Here is a 25120-nt window from a genome sequence, read left to right as displayed (position 1 = left end):
CTGAGGATCTAGGTGTAATTCTGTTCACACAGTTCTCCTCGCGTCATTGCACACTAGCCCAGCATTTACAGCATATGTAGACACAACTACAGACAGACCTACTGTAACAGTTAGTAGTCTTGATGTGGTTTCATGTCTATCTCATGTGCCAGTCAATGTTGGTAAATTATTTTGGACCACCATGCTTTCATATAAATCTCAGTGTTAAAAATTCTAAGTGTGTTGTAAAAAAAAACAAAAGTTAACACACAGTTTCAATTCAAAGCTCATTAATAAGAAAATTAAACTGTATTAACTATAAAAGTGTTTTTTAAATCCATTATTAAATTTAGTTGTGGCTATATCTACAGTATATAAGTTATACCTGTAAATGACATGACTTAAACATGAAACAATACCCTTTCGCCTTAGTCTTTGAAGAAGGCTTTGAACTGAAATATCGGGATAGTTTGCCTCATAAGTAAAGTAAGAAAAATTAAAAATTAAAGATTAATAAAGCATTTGGAATCTTGAGAGTGGTCCAGTTTGGGGGATTGTTTTGACCTGTGCACTGGGCTGAATGACACTTTTTGCTTGAGGGTGACTCAATACTTGAACACAATCTTCGTAGTTGTGTATACACAAGTAGCTCAAAAAGAGACATGACTATGTTAGTCATATACCTTATGTATTTATAATTGTAGTATCACATAATTACATATAGTTTTCAGTGTGGACATGTTTCTAATACTGCACATAAAACATTTAATAAAAAACTACTTAATACTGTTACATTCTTGTGGACCATGTACACTACCTGCACATTAAACAAATCTCCAGTGTTCTGAAAAGCAGGAAAGGAAACAGACTGGGAAATCGAGCAGTTCCATTCACCTTTTCATGTCTACATGAGTATAAATGAATATAGATAAAAATATTATAACATCTTGTCTTCTGTGACCAGGTTTTGTTGCACTATTATACCTCTTTGGTAGCTATAATAGTTAAGGTACAGAACTTTTATATCCCCAGCCTGATCCCGATCAAATTCAGTGTAAATATAGTGATATTTCTATATGTTATGGTAGTAATAATTTTATCAGGAAGTCATCCATTTTATCTCCAAAGTATGTAACATCTACAGGCTTGTGTTTACACAGCATAATACCACAATGTTGTCTCAAACAAAGTGTAACATTAATACAGTGTTGTCACAACACTGCTGCCTGGGTGATTTACAGTAGTGATATCTGCTTGTATGCTAGACCACCGCTTCCTGAAGTGTCCGTCGTGGAGATCTGGTGGGGTTGTGATCCCGTTTGTAAACAATGCATCTGAAAATTGACTGATCTAAAGTACAAAGGCTCTAAGCACTGGCTGTTCTATTTTCTATCACGGTTTATATCTGAATCTTTTGTCCATTCAACAGCAGTCTGTGGCCATGCATGTTACTGACTGCCGAGGGAGGACATGTCTTATCGTAGGCACAACAAATGACAAGGTGATGTCTTGGACACAATGTAACACAGGCTGCGAAAACGCAAATATTTCCCTGTATGCCCACTATAGCTGCAACCAGTAATGCATGCACCACTGCCAAGTGTAATCTATGTGGAACAGCACAAGGAAGCACTGTGCTGTACTACATAAGCACTACTTCAGTGACCTGCTACTCAATTACAGCAAACGGCAAAGTACTGTATATCTTCTAGTTCTCCTATTGCTTGACCATGTTTATATTGTGCAGTTATTTGCTTTACTTTGGATTCCCATGGTCTATATCGTAACTGACAGTTACGTACAGTGACTTCACTTTTACTTTTTACTCTATTTTTATCCACTGTAAACATTTATAAGGTGATGTCCTCTCAGTTTGTCTGTCCCATTGTGTCCAGCACAGCTCTGTGTAACAGTCATCTTGCAGCACAGCTCTCTGATGCCTTCTTTTTTTGTTGGAGAATGTTATGCATCTGTCGATCCTGCCAGATACTCCATTTCCGTTGCGGTTTTAAGGCCAGCCGGTGCTGTGTGTCGCCTTCGTCGGAATTCAGCTGAGATTTCCTCAAAAGTCTTTCCTTTTGTTTCTGGGACTCGACAGTACGTGAACACGGTAAAGCAAAACAGCAGCACAGTGAAGATAATGAAGACGTAGTTCCCACACAGAGCCTGGGATGTACAGAGAAGAGATGGTAAGTTATCACACAGTGATCACACATCACACAGTTGTCTTGATCACACAATTCAACTCAACATTTAAGCCAGTGAAGCTGGATCTTCACCAATAATTAGCCAGTGGAAACCCAGGGCTGTGAACATTCTGTACATTGACGTGAATTTCTATTCACTGCCACTAGAGGTTTCTATGTCTATATCAAAAAAGCCTGTTGGTAAATCAAACTAAGCAGCTACTGACGGTTCAGAAGGGAAACGGGCGCAGCGTAATGTAAGACACCCTCTTGGAGAGGGAGAGGGAGAGGGAGAGAGGGAGAGGGAGAGAGAGAGAGGGAGAGAGAGAGAGAGTCTTTATTATCACCAAGTTGTTTTACAGCAGCAGTGTTGGTGTACAGACAAACAGAACAAAAAAGACAGGAACAACAATATACATACATATTTACATCGAAGGTCAAGAGTTAAGTGAGGATATGGCTACAGGTATGAATGAGAACTTAATTCTTTTTGGTTTTGGTGTAGGGGAGTCGGTATCTGCGTTCTGATGCGAGTAACTGGAAATTATTAAACAAGGGATGTGAAGGATCTTCACTGATGGATTTTGCTTTAGGCAAAGCACGTGAATGACAGATAGAGGAGAGGGCTGGGAGATCAGCCCCAGAGACCTTCTGACACAGAATCTACTCGGTAAACAGCAAGAGGACTAGATAACATCTTAAAGTTGATTTTCTTTTTTCATTTCTTCACATGGTTACTTCTCTGTTTATAAATGTGGAACTTTCAGTATAAAGAAACATCTTTATTTTCATAAAGAAAAGTATGGCAGTGCTAAAAAAGACCTCTCTGCCTGTACTGTATATACAGGAAGCTCATCCCAGCTCATCTCTATCTACTGTTTGGGAAGCTCACCCCATTTTGTATTTTTAAGAACTTTCTTTACAAATAAATACAGAAAATCTCTATATTACACAGTATTACATTTGCTGAGGTGCATGAGCTCATCCAACCCTGTACGTCATTTCAAATCACTTCCACACATGAAAAATGCTATTCATGTTAATTAACATCACAGGGTTCTGAGACACAATCCTACACCCTCTATTTTCCACAGATTTTCTGCTTCCTCATCCCATGCTGAGCTCATCCCAGCTCACCTCCAGTATATGCACTGTATGGGAAGCTCATCCCAGCTCACCTCTATGTATGGAAAGCTCATCCCAATGATGAAATTGCTGGTCCAGTTGCAGCAGCAAGCTAAGGCAATGGCAGCAGGACGAGGGCCCTGACTGAAGAGCTCCGCTACGATGAACCAGGGGATAGGGCCCGGCCCAATTTCAAAGAAGCACACAAACAGGAAGATGCCCGTCATGCTTACATAGCTCATCCAGGCATATGTGTCCTGAGAACAAACAAGACTGAATCTGTTAGAATAACAACACACACACTTCCATTAAGAAGAAAAGTAAGTGCACAGCTTGTACCCTAAACAGCAATACCATTCGATGGTGTGAACTGTAATGCACTATGTGAGAGGAATCTTTGTGGGTCTTTTTTTGAAAGAATGTTGTCTTGTTTTGCAGAAACCTTTCCTTGCAACATGTGAGATCTTACCAGGAAGAAGCAAAAACCAAGAAATACAACTCACCAGGTAAACCAGTCCAACTGTCATAATCACAGTGCAAATACACATTCCTGCCAATCCAATTAGACACAGTGTGCGTCTACCTGCTCTGTCCACCAGCATCACCTGAAATAAAAATCAGAGCACGAGTGTTGTTGCACAAGTGGCATGAGGAAGCCATTGTCCTTTTAAGACCAAACTTGTTCAATGTAGATCTTATTTTTCTATTTTTTTGCTTTTAACTAAATACTAAGTGTCAGCAGAATTAATTTAGTTTAGGTGGATTGTAAGCACCCAATTGATCATACACTCAATACTTTAATTCTAATTCACTCGCAACTATTTCCTTTGTTTTGAATATGGCATGTCAGCATTAGTCTCAGCAGGTAAGTGGGAGCTTGGCAAACCCCTCAATTTTCCATTTTAGCAACCAGCACATAAAGGTGTTAAAAATTAGCCAGTTCCTTAATCTTCGAAAAACACACTGGGTGCAGTGTTTTGGGCAAATGATCTCACAATTATTTGTTAAAAGAAGCCGCCCTTAGTCATAATTTTTGGTGACTCGCTACTTTTGAAATGAACCCTGTAACTGAGGTGAACGCCCACAGCAACAGTTCTGAGTGGCAAGCTAGACATGGTCCTGAAAAGATCAAGTTACAAATAAAATTCAATGGCTAGATGATTAATGATACGTTAGATCTGACATGTACTTTGTGGGATTTCCTGTTTACCTTTTAACTTTTTATTAAAGAATCCAATTTTCAATTCGCAGTTACAGTTACAGTTATTAGTGAACTGGACAAATACTCTGGATTCATGTTGCACGCAGAGCAGGTGACTGATTAGCCTTTGCTCTTTGTGCTGCCTGTCCTTGATTTTGCAGATTCATTTTGCCTTACTTTCATGATAAGATACAGAACCATTCCGCTGGGGAAACAGTTTGTTTTGGCCAGACATGGGATTTAAATGTGCTACTGTACATCTCTCACGAATATGGTGGAAGGCTGACAAAAATATTAGGAGCCCCAGAGCTAATAAATAGATTAATGGCCTAAGCTTTTTACACTAAAGATTACATCAAATGGAGGAGATATAAAACTTTTTCCTATTGATTTATATGCGATGGCGACTTACCGACACCAAGGTGAAAATGGTGTTTATAATGCCAACTCCGATTGTAGCGTAAACGGGCTGGGTGACACCGGCTTTTTCGAAAATACTGGTTGAATAGTAAAAAATCTGAGAGGAGAAGTAAGAAATCTTGTTATTCCACATGAACCCGAAGACACAGAAAACGATCCGTAAGATCAGAAGGCTCTTGGTTTTGCAAGATCATGCTGTTAACTCACCGCGTTGACTCCGGAGAACTGCTGGGAAATGTGCATCATGAAGGCCACAAACAGGGGCTGCCGATACCTGCTGGAGCGAAGGAGCTGTAGGATGGAGACCTTCTTCTCCTTCTTGGCTTCTTCCTTTTCCTTCTTCATCTCCGCCATGTCTTTGGTGGTGTCATATTCTCCTCTGAGCCTTTTCAGACCTACATGAGTTTTAAAACAGGACGACAGAAGACTGCTGAACATTAATGACAGGACGCTGTGTTGATGGGACAGGTCAAAGTGTCACTCTTTCATGCAGCAGTACATTCCCATGGTGAAATAGGTCTGTGACCTCCAGTCAGATGGGAGTAACACACTTACACAAAACGCCTTAATAATTCAAACGATTATAACAAGAAGGCTACAAAGGCAGGGGTCAAATGGGAACACTGATTTCAGAATAAATGACAAGGCAGGGACACCCAACACGGCAAATGGATCAGTGGAAATCAAGCATGGATTGCCTGCACTAATAATCAGGCTGCTTATGCTTAACACTGTTTTCATTTCGCTCACGAACGAATCCTCCATTGTCACCTAACGTGGAAAGACTTTTTTTTACTGTGAAGCTAAGCCAAAAGAGGGCAGATGCCAAAACATTTCCAAGCAGTTTTCTTTGAGGGGTTTGCATGTGTAATAACCATGTGCTACGGTTCTTAACATAAACGTTAATGTGGGGGCGGCTCTGTGGCTGAGGATCTGCGCCTGTGGCCGGAAGGTTGACGGTTCGTATCCCGTGGCCGGCAGAGGAATCCTACTCTGTTGGGCCCCTGAGCAAGGCCCTTAACCCCAACTGCTCCAGGGGTGCTGTATGAATGGCTGACCCTGCGCTCTGACCCCAAGCTTCTCTCCCTGTCTGTGTGTCCCATGGAGAGCAAGTTGGGGTATGCGAAAAGACAAATTTCTAATGCAAGAAATTGGATATGGCCCATAAAGTGATCTTATCTTATCTTAAAGACAAGCTCATCACATGGGCCCTCAAACGATAGCATACATTTCTGAGCCTCCTCTTCTTTGCCCGCTTTGATGTAGAGATAACGGGGGCTCTCCGGACAGAAGGGCAGCAGAAAGCTCTGGAGGATGGCTGGTGCTCCGGACAAGCCCAGGAGAAGTGGCCACATTGTGGTGTTGCCCAGCAGGAAATCCAGACCAATGACCTACGTACACGCAACAAGAGCAAGTCACTGGCAGCCGGATAACTAAGGGCAACGTCATGCAGTTTTCAGTAGCCAGCAACAAACGAAAGCCACTGTTCATACACACAATGAAGGGAACATCAATCTCCGCATATTAACATTATTAATTATTACTAGCATGTAGACTACTTTTTAGCTCAGCTTTTCTATTCACTGTTTTTCAATAAGGTAAAAAAGAGATCAGTTTATTACAGGTACGAGTTCTCGGTAGGGGTTGTTTTTTTAAGTGCATTCCTAGAGACATCACACGAACACATTTTGAAAAGGCAGGAGAATCTGAAATATTAAAAGTAAGCTGGGAGATAAAGTGAAGTTTGCTAATGTGAAATTCGCTTTTAGGACACAGTCCCTTTTGCATGCAGGTACATAGGAATTTGAAATCAACCTTTATCTGCAAGTACCTTGCTTCCTGTAGGGGTTGTGTAGTGGGTTTGCCTTTGGACCCATAAGTGGTGCTTCATGGGTTCAAGCCCCTGTTGTAATTGCTGTTGTTATACCCCTGAGTGAGGTACTTTACCCCACTTGCAAAGTCCACCCAATTATATAACTGAAGGTAATTCCAGCAACAGACTGGTGTCCCATCAGTGGATGGGGGTTATGTGGTCTCTAGTTTACTTAATGTTACAACATAACATAATGAGCTCTGGTATGGACTTGACCTGTATTTACCATGCTACCTTTATGACAAGGTATTTTAATTATCTAAGTGTATTCCATATTATCATGAGGCTGACGTTTTAAAATAAATTGCTGGATGAGCTCCTCAGATCAATTAATCAACTTCTACTGGCTACTATGTTCTTATATGTAGCCTATGTTCTTGTGTTCATACATTCAGGTTATTTTGGACTAATTCGTTGGAGAAAAAGAATGCATTTGTTTTATTCTAAGTTAAAAAAAACACACAAAAAGAACAAACCAGCAAGCATCTAAAACCATGTCCAGAAAAGCCAATACTAAAATGACAAATTATGAAATCTTTAACTACATTTTTACACCTGCATTTTTTTACACAAAAAAAGATCAATACCAAGCATTTAAACACATACCTGGCTTATCAAAATTCCACTCACAATAGCCAGCTGGTGTAACGTCCCCAGTGCGCCTCGATATGCTGTTGGAGCAATCTCTCCAATATACATCGGAACAAGCCCAGATGACAATCCTAAAATGCACCAGTGCAATGTTATGGTACAATATTAACGCATTTCCCCACTTTTAGAAGCTCTGGCAAATTACCGGTGATTGAAAATGTAGGTAATGTGCTATTTGAATGTGGTCTTATATAGCCAGTGTAACATCCTAATTCCTTATACTTATATCATAGAGTTTACATATACAGCTATAATAACATTCATAATTATTTATCATAGTTGTTCCCAATAATCTGAATATTACAACACAAATACACTTTTACAATACATTATTCATTGTTATTATTTCTCTTCAGGGTAGCCAACAGTTACCATGCAAAGGTGAATTGCTAATCAAACGTTAACATCCTACGGTAGCTCAAAATCATTCTGGATTCAATGCGAGGTGATGGCTATGTGTGAATAGGTCTTACAGTTCTTATTCGGGGGAAAAAGCTAACAAGTAGAGGACCAGCTCTGAAGCTTGTGCGCAGTATTGTACATAAGTGATAAACACAAATTACCACAGTAAAAGCCCATGACTGCTCTCCCAGCAATGACCATGATATGTCCTGGCCCCATTTTAGCTAGGCCCATCAGCAGACCTCCAACCACAGCAAGGATGTTCACAGCTAGCATCCCTGTTATTCTGGGGGACGAACAAGCACCAGGAACATCACTGATACATTCTTGCACTCAAACCTCACATTTTCATTACAGCAGAGCTTCCTACGAATAAAATGCTATTGTAAAGTCATTGTGATGCGAATAGCAAACATCAAAGTTCAAATTGAACTTGTAGGGGACACACTGAGCTTAGAACGGGACTGAAGGAATGTGCATTAGGGGATTGTCCATGTTCCCCTAGTTCTGACAATAAAAAGTCTCCAGTGAGCTTGGTGTTGGTGGGTTATCGATGGCCAATAAGAACAAACTGACAGGGAATCTGCGAGGCTCAGTCTTCTCACCTCCCTCGTACATCTCCAGCCCATCCGACCAGGAAGGAGGAGAACACACCTCCGATGGAAAATATAGACACAGAAAGGGACCAGTACATCCTTACGGAAGGATGCGGATCTTCAATTCCACTCCCATTGGAAAAGAAAGATTCATTCAGTAGCACACCCAGAGTACGTCCATAATGCCTTTCAATGATCTGCAAAGGACAAACAGTAAGAGGTGCTTTTTTTCATCTTTTCATCTTTCCTCAGCCAAAAGTGATCTGTAAAGGCTTCTGGAAAAGCTTTGTGAAGGTGTCTATCGGCTAACTCCTGGTAGCACACGATTTAAACAATAATAAAAATGAACAATCAACTTGTAGGCAGCTCTTTCAACTGATAAGGGCTATTTTTGTGTGTCATAAAAAACTCCACTGCTTCTGAGCAAAATATTAGCTGTAATCACAGCAACCACGAATAATCAAAACCTTCTCAAATAAAGATTTCCAGTTGTTATCCCTTTCCTTAAAATATCCAAGGCACTGCTTCATAGAATTTCATTTAGAAACTGCCATACTTAAAATACGTTTTAAGGGAAATTAATTTTAGTGGATTACACTATTTTTTTGCATTAAAGGGTATTTTAGACTTCATTACTAAATCGACATATTTTATTGTCAGAAACCGAGGACGACTGCAATGTTTTTAGCCTTGTTTTAATAACCTGTATACCTTCTGCGGAGCGTTAATGACCCCCAGGCTGTATCCGTACTGTAGAGACCCCAATGCTGCTGTGAAGACCGCCAAAATCAAAGTGCCAGATATTTGCTACAAGAGAGAAGGGTTACACAATTTAAGGAATATACCGCAGCACATGTTAAAAGTAACAGCGTTTTGTTTTGTTTTGTTTTTTTGGAGAAAATAAAAGTCAACTTAAAATAGCGTCCGAAAATATTTAAAACGTACGATAGGTTTAGTTTTTTTCCCCCACGAATATCTTTCATTTTTATTTTTCTAACGTGAGTGTTCGTAACGAGATGCACTGCAAAGTGCCATGGAAATAAACCTGGGCATCTGCGAAGTACACTATACTGAATCCACTTCAGTCTAAGAAAAAAAGTGTTGTTCTACTCCATATGGCCTGAGTCTCATTTCCTTAGTCATTGGTACATTTCAGGATGTCTCCCTTTAATATTCATACACAGACACATGGTCTGATACGTTTAATGAAGCAGTCCAACAGATAATACGAGCCCCGACCCGTGCAGAGAAAGACCCGCATGCAGTCCGAATTCTATCAAAATGCATGTTTGCTATTTATGTAAGGAGTCGATAGGTCTGCTGCATTTACGAGCAGAAACACGAAGGTGCCAAACGTTAAGCCTGATTCAGGTCAGGTTGAAGTCAACAAGTGCGGGGATAATTTAAACCCAAGGAGGCTACAGCAGGCGGTAAGTGCAGCTAATATCTTTTACATTCGACTCAAGGGTGACTACGACTTCTTCACATACCGCACCATATGGTTTATAGTTAGTTTTAAACTAGCATCGGATGCTGCACATTGGTGGTGGTGGAGGGGATCTCCATTACCTGTAAAGCGCTATGTAAGTGTAAGCAATACAATTATTATTATAAACGGCCCTTAACGAGTGCATTATTTAAATGTCATTTCTTATTGTTTTCCATGTTTGTACAATGTCATACCCATCATGAAAAGATTTACATTCAAGTCTGTAGAACTCGATGGTGCCTATAGACTGTATTAGTCTAATTTGTATTCATTTTCCCATTAAATGCATTTGTTTATATTACTAATAAAGTGCTAACCATTTTTTTTGGTTCGTAGAGAAAAGTATTTTCTTATATTTTATATAACTAATTATTCAAGTTATACACAATTATACGAACCAAGTCCTTTTCGTGGACATTTTAAAATAAACTCCGAGTTATAATTAAGAAATATTTTTAAAAAAGTAGTTATTCATTACTGAATGATGGAATATCAAGCCGCACACAGGTCGTCAAAGAAAACACCTCGAAGTAAAATAATTGAAAATGTAACAAATGAATGAGTAAGAACCTTGGTAACGTTTTCATTCAATGCTACTGATAATAAAAATACAATTAGTCTTAAATCCACATTATTTAAAACAAGTTTAAAGATCTCAGTGCACAAAATAATAATGGATTTCTCCTAATGTACACCTGTAAATCAATGTCTCCAATATCAAGCCAAGCTGACACACATATATACAGTATATATATATTAAATACATTAAAATTAATAATAAGAAAAATACATCTTGGTCATTTGAAATAAATCTCTATTACCTTTACACATTCCATCTCTTCTCTTGTACTGTCTTAGCCCCTTCCCAGTGTAGGAATACTCCAACAGCAGTTCCAAGGTTCATACACACAAGTGAGTTAGTCACTGATTCCCCAAGCACCTCTGGATAATAATCAATCCAGGTGATCATGCTCCAACAGCATGCTGCCGCCTTCACCTTCTCGGGAGAGCACAATCAATCTGGGAATCCATTTTCCATGGCCCGTCCAGAAAGCTCTTCTGAATGTGCTTAAACCCACTAAAATAGGTCTCAACGCCTCTAGTTCTTATCAAGTACTTCAACGGTTGAACTGTGCCTTTTTTTCTAACCCAGAAATGATTTCAGTGACGTTTTCACTTCATTTGATAAAATATTTTCCCATTTTCAAGGCATTTGTATTTTTTCATTGTCCCTTTAACCTGTTGTGTCTTGTTTCAGAGGAAGAAGGGTGCTTGCTACCGACGCTTCAGTTTCCTCCTCTAAACCTGTCTACGTTGTTAACATTTTTTAATTTACTGGGTAAAATAGTTTCTACCTATAGTGTAAATGTCATTTTTCCCATGTACTGTAAGTGCATGTTAGCATGCTCATTCTAACAACAGAGGCTCATCATGGGCATTGAATATAACACACCACAACGAACTAAATGGCCTGTCTGATGTTACATACTGTATACAGTCCCTATGCAGCAAATAGGTTCTTCTGAGTTACAGTATAAAGTACATGTATTGGAATAGCAAGTCGTTGACTAATACAGAGGAAAAAGAAGATATTACAGTCCACACGTTGTAATACAAATGATCATTAAGCAGAGATCAAAGTCTGAAAGTTATACTGAGCACGATGTTCTATCAAATAAGAAAAGATTGCTCAAGTGCTGAGGCAGGCTTTCTTACGTACGAAAATCTGAAGGACATGCAAATTTGTGCAGTATTATTGCTTGACTGAAGCTGAAGGAAGAAAATGCTTAGTTCCATTTGAGCTTGTGCTTTACCATTAGTTTCAGAATGAAACTTAACGAAAAGAGACATTACCAGTTAATTAAATCTCTTTGTGCGACTGTGTGGCTTCAGAAATGGATTATGTGATTCAAAGCTCTTGGCTTCATTGAGAACACTCAACATCTCTAGTGTGATATGATTTCCGTAAGGCAAATATGGCAATTGTACACAGTACTACGATTAAGAAAACCTGGTAATTATCCCAAATGACCTTTTTGATTTGGCCAGCGAGAGAACATGCAATCACACATTTTGTGATTAGACATGTGCCTATTAGGAATTAATGTTATTAAGGTAAATTTGTATGTACGTGTATGGAAATAAACAAACTGTGGTGATTAGTCAATTAATTACAAATAAGGAATCACATCCTCTACTTCCATTAAGTGGTTATGAACTCTGAAATTCCTAATGTATCGCTAACAGAATCTCAGATTTTATCATATATCGTACACTCTGGAAAGTGATAACTTATCATTGACAGAATGTAGTCACTACCATTATCAGTGCAGCCTTCATGGAAAAGTGCAGCTTGCAAATGGTATTGTTTCTGAAAATGCTTAATGGAGCCATTTTAAAAATGATTAGTAGAAACAGGAAATTAGAAATACTAATACCCATATTACTATACGAATACCAAATACACGCCCGAAGAAGGCTCCACAGCCGAAACGTTGTTTCCTTTCTTCTCTTTTCAGCGTGGAATAAAACCTTTTACTTGTTCCGCACCAAATACTATACATGTATTGTAAACGACTGACAAATGCACCCGTGCGACATCAAAGTGTGATGAGATAAAGATCGGTGGATTTCACTGATGGATTAAGTGCAGTAAAATGTTATCTGTACTTAGGGGAGCCGGAGCCCATATTGGCAAGCAATTGGCGCAAGGCAGAAGACACCCCGAACACGAAGCCAGTCCATCTTAGGGCACACACTTGCACCAGGGCCAATTTTCCCCCCAAATCACTTAACCTTTGGACTGTGGGAGGGAAACCAGAGCACCTTGAGGAATCTCACACAAACACGGGGAAAACATTAACTGCACCCAGCTACAGTAGCACCCCAGGAATAGAGCCCAGGGCCACAGCCCTGCAGAGCAGTGTTACTGTGCTGCCCTGCTCAGATCTCATTTGTGCTCTAATTTTAAATATGTTACAAAAAACAGGTATTCAAAACTTGCAATGGCACATAACTTTGTGTATGTGGACAAAAACAGCACAGGACACAACCCCGAAGCAAAATCATTTTCAGGAATGAAGACAAACCAAAATCAGGTGCTAATTTCATTTATTTTTTTTAAAAACAGGACATTACTAATGCTTTTCATTTTAAAACAAACTCGTGACGGTACTCGGGAAGTCACAGATGAAGAGTCAAACTGTAAATAAGGAAGTCTTTTAATGTGTTCCAGTCCAAGCCCATAAAACCCCAGTCTAGGTATCAGTATCAGGAAAAAAGAAGAAAGTGAGTATTCCTTTTCTCTCTACACCAGCTTTCCGATCTGAACAAGTAAACACGCTAAAATATTTCCAGAAAAAAAATCAATTCAGCAGTACAGCTTATTGCTAAAACCCTGTTCGAGACCTAATACCCCTAAGAGTCATTTTCCTTTAAAATTACTTATTCTCTTCTTAAAAATAAATCATTATGATGTGCAAACATTACATGTGACCTATTAATCCCTAGATCAAAAAGCTTTCTAACTAGTTTCCCCTCCTATTATACAGATATGAAGAAAATAATGCTAAAACATCCTTTTCCAAATAAAATGAAAATAAAATACCAGTTCTAATATATTTAAAAAGTCTAGCATTTTACTCCATCTGAACATTCTTTATGTTAAGTTCTTACACATATCAATGGAGACCCACCAATTCACAGAAAAAAAGAAAACATTTCTTGTTTCAAAAAATACAGTGCACACATTTTCCGATCAAAAAAATAAAAGCATGTCCTGTACATGTGTGTATATTTCAATATATACACACACACTTATTTTTACCTAGAGTGGTTAGCAAGGAAATTATCACGTATCCCATAATTTATAAGAAGAGATTATCTCATTGAATCATACCTGCTCTAACAGGGCCATTCACAAGGGGAAAAGAGCTTCTCCCAGATTCTTAGGCTACTGATACAGTAAATGCACAATGGAGAATTATTTCGAAGACAATGGCACAGCTCTTGAGGTGGAAAAGGGCTGGTTGTGAACATTCAGGTATTTCAGTTGTGAAAAGTGGGTGCCAGTGCCATGTGTGTTGCTACTTTTCTGGCTTGTTTCCAAGGCACAAGGCAAATGCATTATCCTGTTCCCTTTTAAAAACGATTCCTGCTGTTAAAGAACATGTTTTTTTTCAGGGACTGATTGATGAAATAGACTGCAAATATTTTAGATGTGACAACAACAATGTGTGTCAAAATTGGAAAAACATACAAAAGAGGAATCAGTCCATCGTCTGTTAAAATCTTTTTCAACTGAGTAAATCAATCCAGTTTGAAATATACGTATGTCTTTGTTGTTTTGGGGAAAATGTGTCTGCAGTAGTTTTACATAAAGTTTGTATCCCAGAGAGGAGAAAATCAAATTCAGTGTTCATGACTAAGTAACTAAAAAAACTATTAAGCAGAACAAAAAAATAAGTTATCAAGTGTCTATCAAAATGGCCTGTTACACCCCTCATTTAATATCATGCAATGCAATGTACAATTAGACGTCTTAATAGCAGGAGTGCCAAAAAAGTTCTGTGAAGACAAAAATAAATGTTATTCATACAACTACTGTACAATGAACTTTTACACTCAACTATACAAAAGATGTACATAGAGCTTGGGAGTTCAGGATTGACTGCATTTCAGTGCTTTTTCTGTTGCGGTTTTCACCGACTGATAATGTACTGTATGAAGTCACTCACACTTTCAGAAGAAACCTCCTTGCATAAAGACCTGGAGATTTCCTCCACCAATATTGTAGGCAGTAAAATAATACAGTCACTCCAATCCAAGAAAATGAACATTCCCATTTGATCAAAAACCTACACAGACATGTAACAAAAAACAAACTTGAGTCTAGGCTAGAAAAAAAAAGAAAAAAAGCACACCATGACCAGAATAGCTTATTACAGAGACAAAGGTAGATTCAGAGAATGTTATTTTCTCCGATACAGCAGTTTCCAGTCTTTCTAAATGTTGAAAGACGGACATTTACAAGTCAAGGGAAATTCGCCCTGCCTTTTTCATCTCGATTTGGCTCTTACATAAAAAAATGATCATTCCATCAGTTCACTATCACTCCTTGTCACAGACTTGCATTTTAAATTTGGCAGCAATTTGGCAGTTATTTCCCTATGATTTATAAAATTTCTCTGAATACTGTTTTTTTACGTAACATCTTTGAGTATTTTGGCGTTAATTTCCAAGGTGGTGAACACAGTGAATTAAGAATGTCAAACAGAACAGAGAAGAAATAAAAAACAATCACACCCCCCTCCCCCCAAAAAAACGAGGTAGGTTAATAAGAGGAAGCGCAACACACATATATTTTTATTTTTTGCAACAACACCCTTAATTTGCAGGCAGCCATGCTTATAGCTTCTTGTCCAGAAAACAAATGAAACGCTTAAAAATGTGAACATTTCTCCCAACACCGTTTCAGTGCAACGGTTTGGAAACAGGAATATGTATTGCAACATATACCCTCCAGAACACAGAATGTACATTTACAGATCCATAAAAATACAAGTTTCACTCAGTACACTGAGTGCACTTAGGGGGTTCCAAAACTTCCCAAGTGGCAAACTTGGTCACAGCTGGCACCAAAGAACAGGCACCCTGCACAGAACGGCAGCCATTCTTCTCAGCTTGACTGCTTGCTTTCAGCATCTGAGCGTGGCACTGCCAGTGATGTGTGCCAACCTTTGGCCAAAGGTTATTGGTGACTTCAGTACCTCTTGCTGATAAAAGGATTGCTTGTAAAACTAGATAATGTGAAGTTTAGCCCACTGACACCCTTAGCACACTGTTTAACCAATCCTTAGTTAGGTCTATTAAGCAATTCTTAGTTAGGTCTATTCTGATGGGGTATTCAGCTCCTTTGTCGCTGTTTTAGGGGCTCTGCTCTGCTGAGTGCACAGGGTTGCTAGCTGGTAGTTATTGATTTCAACAGTTCAGTGGGTATGGCACCGAGCTTTATCTCTCCTCAGTAGCTAGTGAGGTAGCTACATTTGGCAAGGACAGTCCTAACCAACTCTGCGATATGGAGAGCACACTTTGTTAAACACCAGGAAAAAGAGAAGAGATAACTGCCTGGCTTTACTGTTTATCCTGACACAGAAGCATTTCATTTACACTTTTCACTGCTTTGCTTTTTTTTTTTTTAAAAAAAGATATTTGTCTTGTTATATTTGCAAAGGTAGAGTGTTAAACATGTCTAAACTCCAGCAGGCAGACGTTTCTGCAATCTCCCTGGTCCAAAGAATAAAACCCTGTCCCCTCACAAACTCCCATTCAATCACCCAAAAAAATATAATAAGGGAAAGATAAAAAAACGGATGATAAAGTACAAAGCGACTGACAAAGATCTTTTCAGGAGACCTCCGTAATGCCCTCAGCCACAACACAGAGGCACTACTGTTCTCTTTTCCCCTTTGGACGTTGTTCATGGTGCGATACGCCATCTCCCACTTTCACGAGTCTTCAAGATGGTGCAACACCAACACGAAATCGCCACACAAGGGTTTTCTTTCTTCCCTTCTGGTGCAGGAATCCAACACTCGCGGCCAAAGTCTTTTTGTTGTTCATTTGTTCGCTTGCTTTTTCTTTTCCTCCTTTAACTTATTATTTAAAATTTACCTTAAGTCTACAAATGTAATGCTGAGACGATCAGAATTCACCATTTGGATGCTAGTAAAACGTCTGTTACCAGTTCATCATAGAGTTTCTATTGAGGGTCATAAAGAAGACTTGACTGCTGCCTCCAGATCGAACGGAGGCAAAGAACACCTGCCGAGAAAAAAAAGAAGTGTTGCAGGGAGTTAGAATTGTGCGCAAAGGATCCGTTTCTTGCTTTTCATCCCCAAGGACCCCAAAGCACTTGACATACAGGAGGGAACCCACTTCGATCACTACAGAAGTGCAGCCCACTACTGGGTGGTGCTTGGTATCCACTATGCACTAACCACCCCCCTCTGCAGCAGTTCCAGCAGGGCAGTGAAAGATTACTGCAGCAAGTCAACTAAGGGGCAACTTTAGGGAAGCCAGATTGTGGAACACAAGAGAGAAATTAAGTCATTAGGCATTTCCTTGGAAACCCTACGTTCAACCTTGCTTAGCTGTGGAGACTGGATGAGATCAGTACTAGGCAGCAATGCTGTAGATTTATTTTTAGAATGGATATAAGGTATGTCTGGAGTATATGCTGAATGCAAACATTTACGAACCCTGATGCAACTGTTCAGTCACAAAATACAATGGGAAGAATACATTCCCATTTCACTATAGGTTATCCAATTGTACAAAACGTTTACTGGCCTCAAAAATGTCTGCACAGTACTGGACAATGTTTATTTCTTTAGATGATACTTATGCAGAAAGGGAAATGGTTACTGTGATGAAAAATGCAGTGCGGTCCAAAAGGTAAATGGCGCAGACTGTCATCAAGGACACAAGCATCTAAAAAAATACATTTCTTATCTGTGCGGAGGTGTACCAAAATGTTAACTGAGTGCACAAAAGTAAGGAATACTTTTAAAATTTGTCTATTCCAACAACACTGAAAATTGTGTACTGCTGAGCAATAAAATTGCAGGGAACATGTGCTCATGGGCAATGACAGTGGAAACTGAACAGTTTCATGCAGCTGTATTGTTACCACATTGTTGCCTAATCTCATCCGATTTCAGATGCCAAGCATGACTGGGTCTAACAAGGGGATAGGAGACCAAGGAAAATCAGGATGTTGCTGCAGGCAGTGTAGGTGACCTGTTAGTAGCACTGTACTGTATGAGGTGATGTTAACGTTAACGTTAACCCAAGTGTCCTGGCTTCCTAGTACTATGCCCTGCCATTTGGAAGTTCTGCCTAAGCTGAATTAGTGTAGGAATGTCTCGATTTTCCACCTGATCTGCTGTGTATTGAGGCTGCTAGTTCATAATTAGTGCCAAACACCAGCCAAGTAGCTGCTGCACTTCAGTGGTGGATGAAGTGTATCTCTCCTCAAGTGCTTTGGAATCCTTAGAGATTAAAAGCACTACATGTGGAGAAATTATTAGTGATATTAATTACCACTTCCTTCCATGTAGACAGGCCACCACTGACATAAGTATTTGTCACACAAAGTTAGTGCCCTCTGGTGTGTAGTGGTGTTGTCATCAGGAAAATGAACCCCATGTCTACACATGTACGAAATTTCACTGCTCCGTGGTACCATTTACAATGATAAAGTGTTTGAATAGACAAATAATTTCATAAGCAGTGTTGATATACAATAATGATTCGCATTAGATGATGAATTATTGTGTCCTACCATGTCAATAATTAAAAATTTGGCATATCATGTGAAAAAGTACCCAGTTATTAACGCCACCACCCGTTTCTGGCAGAAAACCTTGTTATATGCAAAGATGCGCAGTAGCAGGTCCCATTACCAAGACCTTGAGAATAACTGAAAAACCGCGAGCGAATCCTTTCTGGGACCCCTCCTGGGACCCTAGCTGTCTAAGGGAGAGAGACGAGATGCGTTCATCCCGTTACCTTGTCGTTTCTTTCGCAGAGGAACTTCAATCGCTGAGCTCGCTTGTGCATGAAAACTCCGTCGAGGTGTCCCGTCTCCACGGAGCGGATCTCAATGGCCTTCTCTCCCCAGCCCATGATCTGGTTGGAATGGATGTAGGCTGGAAGAAAGAAGGAGAGGCCTTACTCAGAGGCCTGCAGGCCTGGACCTGCCCCTCGTCAACGACTTCTGACGTCCAAGAGAAACGCAAAACCAGGAAGCGCGAAGATTCGGCTCAGCAAAGCAACCTGCACAAGGAGGTGATTATTGCAGCAGTTTCTAATGCCAAAAAAAAAAGTTTCCCCACGCGTTCTGTAGCTGTTCTTTTGAGTGTGTGTTTAGGAACTTGTTTGTTGAACCTGAAATTTTTTTCCCCACCCGTGTCTTCAGAAGAGAGATGCGTAGACTTCCGGCAATCAACTGCAAAGTACTGTCACATAGTAATAAGAAAAATAATTACCTGTTTTTTTCAGGTCCACAAGATTATCTGGGTCCAAAGAGAAACCCACTACGTCCCTGTTAGGTGTTATCTACTAAAATGCTAGTAAATGGTAATAGAATGTTGTACAAGTTAATTCTGGGTGAAGGCAGAAGCACTGACACTTTTTTGTATCAGAAGCTAAATCTACACGGTTTCAGATTAAAAGGCTGGGCTTTACAACTAACTCAGATAAGGGGGTAGCATTAGGTCTATGGCTACTCGCCACCTTTGGGATTCCCTACCTTGGAAGGGTAAAGCTTAGTAATCCTAACCCGACTGATTAAAACGTAACAAAATAAAAAGACACAAAAGATCAATTAAGTTTGAAAGACAAGACAAAAAACAAAGATAGCACCCTCTTACTTGCTTTCCTTCATTAAAACTAGTGTTGAATTCTAATATAAATGACACCTGACTTCTTTCCCTTGTATTCTAAATTCTTGCTCATGATATGTGTTCAGACCCTGCATCAATCTTCATTTCAAGCCATTACTGCTGAATATTGAGTGTGTCATAATTTCCCTCAGGAAACTTAAAAGTCTTCAGGAAGCTGGCAGAAAGATATCTTAAAGCATTCATTTACACTGCCAGGCAGTTAGTATGAACTAGGCAGTACACCTAGGTACTGTAGCTAGAGCTGAACCATTTCATGACCACAACGACTACTGACCCTACTTGCAGTTTTAGGCAAACTCAATTATTGACACAGTTCTGCAGGACTTTTAGACCTTTAATTATTTATGCAAAAGAGGATGAATTTGGATGCAAATCAGTCACCGAATTAATTGAATAAAGAATGTTAAGAGACACTGAAAGTCTGACACAAGTGCAAGGAAGAAGAATGACTTGTGATGTTTTACGATATATGCTGGACAATCTATCAAAAGCAGCTGACAGCTCCCATTTAATAATTAATGAGCCTCATCATTAGCTAAACCCCCAACAGGGCTGAAAATTAAAAATTCTCTTTTGAAACGACCAAAGTCAACAAAAGTGCTGCATAATGAAGCACAGCTAAGCACTCTAGTGGGCTGGCCTTTCACATAACACCTGCTTAGTATCTAGCTAACTACTGAAAAACAAATCAGCGAGGCCTCTAGCTACATTGTCGGCATGAAAAAATAGTAGTAATTAATACAGAAATGCATTAAAAATTCCATTTAGAGATCAGCTTTTCATTTACTGAGCTTGTTTGGAATGTATGCTGAGCACTACTGCACCAATCCCATTCATTGTAGTATTTTATTCCTGCTTGCCTTTTCTAACTTTCAGGTTTCTCTATATTAACTTTGCTTTACCCATTTGTCACTAAAATAAGATGCAAACATTTTTTTTACAAAACCACAAATCCGTTTTCCATCTATCCAGCATCAGTAATAAGCATCTACCAGAAGCATACTGTAGGCTACAAGACAGGACTGAGTCTAGCAGGGCTACAGACTAAGACAGCTTAGACGTAGCCAGTCAAACCTAACAACATATTTTTGGAAAGTAGAGGCACCTGGTAAAAACCCACACAAAGCCGGTGAGATCATGCAAAATCAACCAAAATCAATTCCAGAACCCTCAGGTTGGCCATGCCACCTGCAATTAATTTTTTTCCTAATCTATTAAAATTTTAAAACCTCCTGATTCCAAAGGCTCAAAACACACTTTTTCTATAGTCTCCACACAGGCAAGGCCAACTGCAAGAACCAAAAATGCCAGTGCCTCCTCATTACTGAATTACTGAAAACAATGGTAGCTTCCTTCAAGGACATAGAAAACATTTATAGGATTGTAATGGTTAAAATGGTTAAGCAAGACAGGAAAGCCTGGATTTGTGACCACTAGACTCTTCAAGCAAGAGATCTTCATCCTGAAGCAAGAAAAAAAACATTGTAAAACAAAAACAATTATTTACTTCTACTATGGGAGGCTGGAGTGGAGTTTAATTATCTTATTATTCTGTTGAACCAAAGTTGAAAGCAAAAAAATAAAATCAACAATCAAACAAACAGAAATAAAATAAAGGACAATAACAAAAAGCCTATAGGCTAGGGTGGGTGGTGGCGGTGATATTCACCTTTTAATTGGTTTGACTCCAAACCGGAAGGCTTTAAGCACCCCAGTGTGTTTTGGGGTGTCTGTCTGAGGATAAAGAATTGCACCTACCGGTTGATTCAGAAAGCCAACCGGCTGAAAGCAGAATGAGCTTATTAAACCTACCAACAGAGGTGGGCATCTCTCCCCATTGTAGCACCACGTCTTTTGTGATTCTGCCGTAAGTGTTCACATAGACCCCCTCATCTTCATAACACAGAAGCATCTCCATTCCGTCTGTCTTGGGAAGGATCACAATGGCATGTGGAGTGATACTGCTCTGAATCTGGGGGAGGGAACATTGCAGATAAGCCTCTGTAGAACAGATCTCGATGCACAACAGAAACCAGGTGTCACTGGTACACCAACCCCTAGGCCAGAGCTGCTGCTGTGGAGAAACTGCTGCAACAATATGATCTCCCACTCAAAAGCCACGACAATGTACGTTTGGAAACCACACAGATGCCTGAAGAGTGAACTTTCCGGTTGCTTTGTTTTGCTGTCAAAAAGTCTTCAATTTTGATTTAGGTTTGTCAAAGGTCGTAGATCGGGGAGAAACATGTACATGACATCTGCTCTTGTATCTCTTTTTGTCCATTTTCTAAGTTTAGAACTGAAAAGCAGAAATCTACTTTTATGTTCTTTTCGTGGAAGTATGACACTGTCAATGCGCTGACAACATAGCTGTAACACTTGAGAATAAAACATCCAAAGCAGCCAAAGAAATTCAGAAAGTTTACCTTTGCTGACTCTACTTTAAAACACTTGGACCATATTATGGTATAGTGATCCGTTCCGTCATCTTAACTTACATGGGATGGGATGTAGACATCATAGGGATTCCCTGAATCCACATCAATCACGTGAAAACCAACGCTGGACCCATAGATAACCTTTAACCGCTGCCCTTCTTCAACAGTTAAGTCAACAAGTTGGGGCTTGTGTTGCAGGTCTGTAAAAGACTTGAAAGAAACACTGACAGCGTGAGCTATCAAGTCACATGAAGGCCACTTCCAAAACATATCCTGAAGTGCCAAAAAGCAGGTCTGTCTCCTCACTATTAGTTTGCCCTCAGCAACAATACCTTTTAATAGCTCTGCCACATTCAGTCAGATGAAAAACGTTTACTCACTAGAGAACACAAGAAAATGAGTTGCTTATGACACAGAATGGCAGTGCTGAAAGTAAAAAATCTGTTGACTGTTTTCGCTAAGCTTCTTTGTGGAAGCTTAATTAAAAACCAGAAGGCCCAGTTAAAACTAGATGTTCAGAATGTCTAAATGAGATGACATGGTGCATTCAGAAACATGCACTGTATGTTCACATTTTTATTTGATAAATATACAAGCACTGAATGACAATGTTTTATGGTTTTCATATTACCAGTATGCTAGTTAGAAGTATCTTACACTATCTGGAAACTCTATTAATATGACAAATACTGCAAAACACCCAAATCAGAACAGATTTCTATTATTTCACTTAAGACTCTTGTTGTTCATCATGTATTAAAGTACAAAACTGCCAACGTATTTTATTTTGCTTCCCTTTGATAGAGAGTTTCTCAGAAGGGATCTGGGGACACCATACAGGCCGCGGGGTTCTGTAAATGTGTTCATACCTTGAAAGCCATGAATTTATGGTAGGGTTTCGGAGCCCAAGCATAAATCTCCACCGAGTTCTTCAGAGCAATCACCAAGAACTTGATTCTTTCGTATTTTACTGGAATAAAGAGTCAGCAGACAAGTTACTTCAAAAGCAGCTCTTGGATTTGCAGGACAACAGCTGCATTTCAGTCTTTAAACAAGCCAGCACCAATACTAGCTGGCACGAGATACTGGTATTTCTGAAGATCTGTCAGCTATAACAAAACCCTATCCAGCTTTTGGATTATAAAGAAAAAAAACAGTCTTTGTTCCTGTTACTCTATTAGTCCTTGTTGGATTTTATTGTTGACAATGCGTAGCTCAAAGACGTACCGACTTTGTAGTGAACACAGCCCTCCAGCTCCCCCACGGTGATCCAGCCCTGCTTCTTTTCCACTTCCGGGTCATTGTGCAAAATCCGGTTCCTGAGCCATGACAGGTAATACACCCTCAACTTGTTCTTCTTTCCTATGAAGAACAGTACCACATATTAGTGGTCAATGGTGTGCATCTGCTTTTAGAATTCAGAGTGGAATTCATCATTTCCAAAAAAAGAAACTGTTAAAAATCATCAAATACATAACTAACACCAAATACAAAAATCACAATCTTACACTCGTTATTATAATACAAGACTAATCAGTAATCTTTTCATGTTCCTCTTTTATCACGCAACAATGAAAACATACAACTCTAAGTGTGCTGTCATACTAGAGACTGCTGTCTTTAATAGTTATAACTAATCTGAATAAAGGGCAAACTGAGAAGCCTGAGGGAGGGTTTAATTGGATTTTAATGCGGACTATTAGCATACCAGATATAGTCACCAGGACATTGAGCCCCTCCAAAACATCCATCTGCTGAAAGCGCCTCCTGTTGATAAGGCTGTAGACCTTTCCCTGTCCACTCCTGTCCAGCAGCATCAGTCCGTTCTCAGTGCCCACTAGCAGGTTCACCCCTGAGACAAACAAACACATGCTGCTACAGAACGCTTCCACCAGAGGGCACTATGGGCAGCCACTGAGGAACGGCAACCATGCCGTTTCGTAAACATGGCGATCTCCAGAGCCAGGCTTCTAATCACACGTTTTAAAAGATGAAACAACATAGGTGCTTGGAACAAGCCACAAGTGTTAATAAAATTAGGGAAAAAGCAGCATAGTTTTTAGGTTTTCTCACTGAAGCTCAAGTCTTACTTTCTTACAAGAAGATACACTTTCCAAATAGAACCAATATATTGAAACCGATTAAACAAAATTGTAGTACATAAAAAGAAGATATATTTGGCTACTTTCTATTGTGAATGCACTTTGTTTTGCAAGGTAAACTTCGCTTCCTGAAACATTCCCAGCTTTTATTTAAAAGACGGCTTCTCCAAGTTTCACAGCGATTGAAAACTGGAACGCTTATTGAAGCGGTACACCTTTTCTCACACATGACTGGGTGCTATCAAGCAAATCTGAGTCTGGTGGTCCAGTGACTAAACTCACCCCACAGAGCTGCACACAGGATCTCCGAGCTGAAACGCTTCTTGTACTTCCTGATCTCTGGGGTGTCGCTGTGCGGCCGAATGTTGGTGGGGTTCACATTCACCACCGAGATCTTCCGAGCTTCATTCAGCTTGGCCTGCTCCTGTCGGAGCAGCTCGTTGGCAAACAGAGCTGTCAAGTTCATAGTACGCAATTACAGAGCTAATTCCAGGAGAACTACACATATTCAAGTAACTACACATTATTCCTGACAAACTAATACACAAGTGTTATGTAAGATAAAACCTGAACAAATAGTCAATATTTTTCCAGGGCATAGGTCTTCAAACATTGATATGATTGCTCAAGGATAAAAGATAAGGCTTCTACAAGCTGTTACATCTAATGTGAGAGACAACTACACTTCCTTTCTGATGTCACTTCTGCTTAGACATGCTGGTTTTCCACTTCAACAGCACCATTTGTTCAAAAGCCAAAAGCATATTTTAAAATCTGAAACAGATCAAATTGCTATTAACTGGAATGTTGTCTGTTCCTCTGTGGTGGGTGACAGAACAGCTCCATGCTAATTTGTGCATTCGCCGTCCCTGGTTTCTGTCCGGCGCAGACTTACCTGCTGCCGAATTCTCGTCGTCATCATCGGTGGGAGATGTCTGATAAACCCGCGGGTCCACAAACGGGGTAAACGAGGCTTTCGACCCACTGCCGAGTCCATACTGTCAAACACAGTGTGTCCGGGGTTAAGACATTTTCTTCCTTGACCCTCATTTAGTTTTTTAAAATCAGGATTACAATCTAAAATCGTTTCAACCGTCTTTCCAATCCTGCTCCTGGAAAAACCCTCATTTTTTTTTTTAATACTGAACAATGCAATGAAAGGACTGAATAGAAAGGACGCTGTCAGTACTT

The 25120-nt window shown here is 39.7% G+C and overlaps 2 protein-coding genes across 9 annotated transcripts in view; both read right to left on the bottom strand.

Annotated features, from left to right (window-relative positions):
* Nucleotides 1-650: 650 nt before the first annotated feature.
* Nucleotides 651-10982, bottom strand: slc2a2 (solute carrier family 2 member 2). Its single transcript, XM_088614191.1, has 11 exons — nt 10744-10982; nt 9145-9240; nt 8443-8630; nt 7999-8123; nt 7391-7506; nt 6140-6302; nt 5119-5306; nt 4904-5008; nt 3794-3895; nt 3344-3547; nt 651-2145 (listed from the first exon to the last, which is right to left on the bottom strand). The coding sequence occupies exons 1-11, from the start codon at nt 10756-10758 to the stop codon at nt 1942-1944; spliced, it is 1506 nt and encodes a 501-aa protein (XP_088470317.1). The 5' UTR covers nt 10759-10982; the 3' UTR covers nt 651-1941.
* A 5142-nt stretch (nt 10983-16124) lies between these two features.
* Nucleotides 16125-25120, bottom strand: part of LOC148676840 (TRAF2 and NCK-interacting protein kinase-like) — a 115077-nt gene continuing 106081 nt past the window's right edge. For all 8 annotated transcript variants that reach the window (XM_088614130.1, XM_088614152.1, XM_088614138.1 and 5 more), the window contains 9 exons: nt 24825-24927; nt 24212-24382; nt 23536-23679; nt 23055-23189; nt 22697-22797; nt 21888-22037; nt 21202-21361; nt 18494-18633; nt 16125-16744 (listed from right to left, as the gene is read on the bottom strand). In XM_088614130.1, the coding sequence (XP_088470256.1) occupies nt 16661-16744; nt 18494-18633; nt 21202-21361; nt 21888-22037; nt 22697-22797; nt 23055-23189; nt 23536-23679; nt 24212-24382; nt 24825-24927 (1188 nt within the window). In that variant the 3' untranslated portion in view covers nt 16125-16660. The remainder of the gene's footprint in view (nt 16745-18493; nt 18634-21201; nt 21362-21887; nt 22038-22696; nt 22798-23054; nt 23190-23535; nt 23680-24211; nt 24383-24824; nt 24928-25120) is intronic.

Source organism: Lepisosteus platostomus, chromosome 2 (genome assembly GCF_059453375.1).
Source record: "Lepisosteus platostomus isolate fLepPlt1 chromosome 2, fLepPlt1.hap1, whole genome shotgun sequence".
Classification (NCBI taxonomy): Eukaryota; Metazoa; Chordata; class Actinopteri; order Semionotiformes; family Lepisosteidae; genus Lepisosteus; species Lepisosteus platostomus.
The sequence above is the reverse complement of the archived record's forward strand: the minus strand, read 5'-3'. Positions and strand labels throughout refer to the sequence as shown.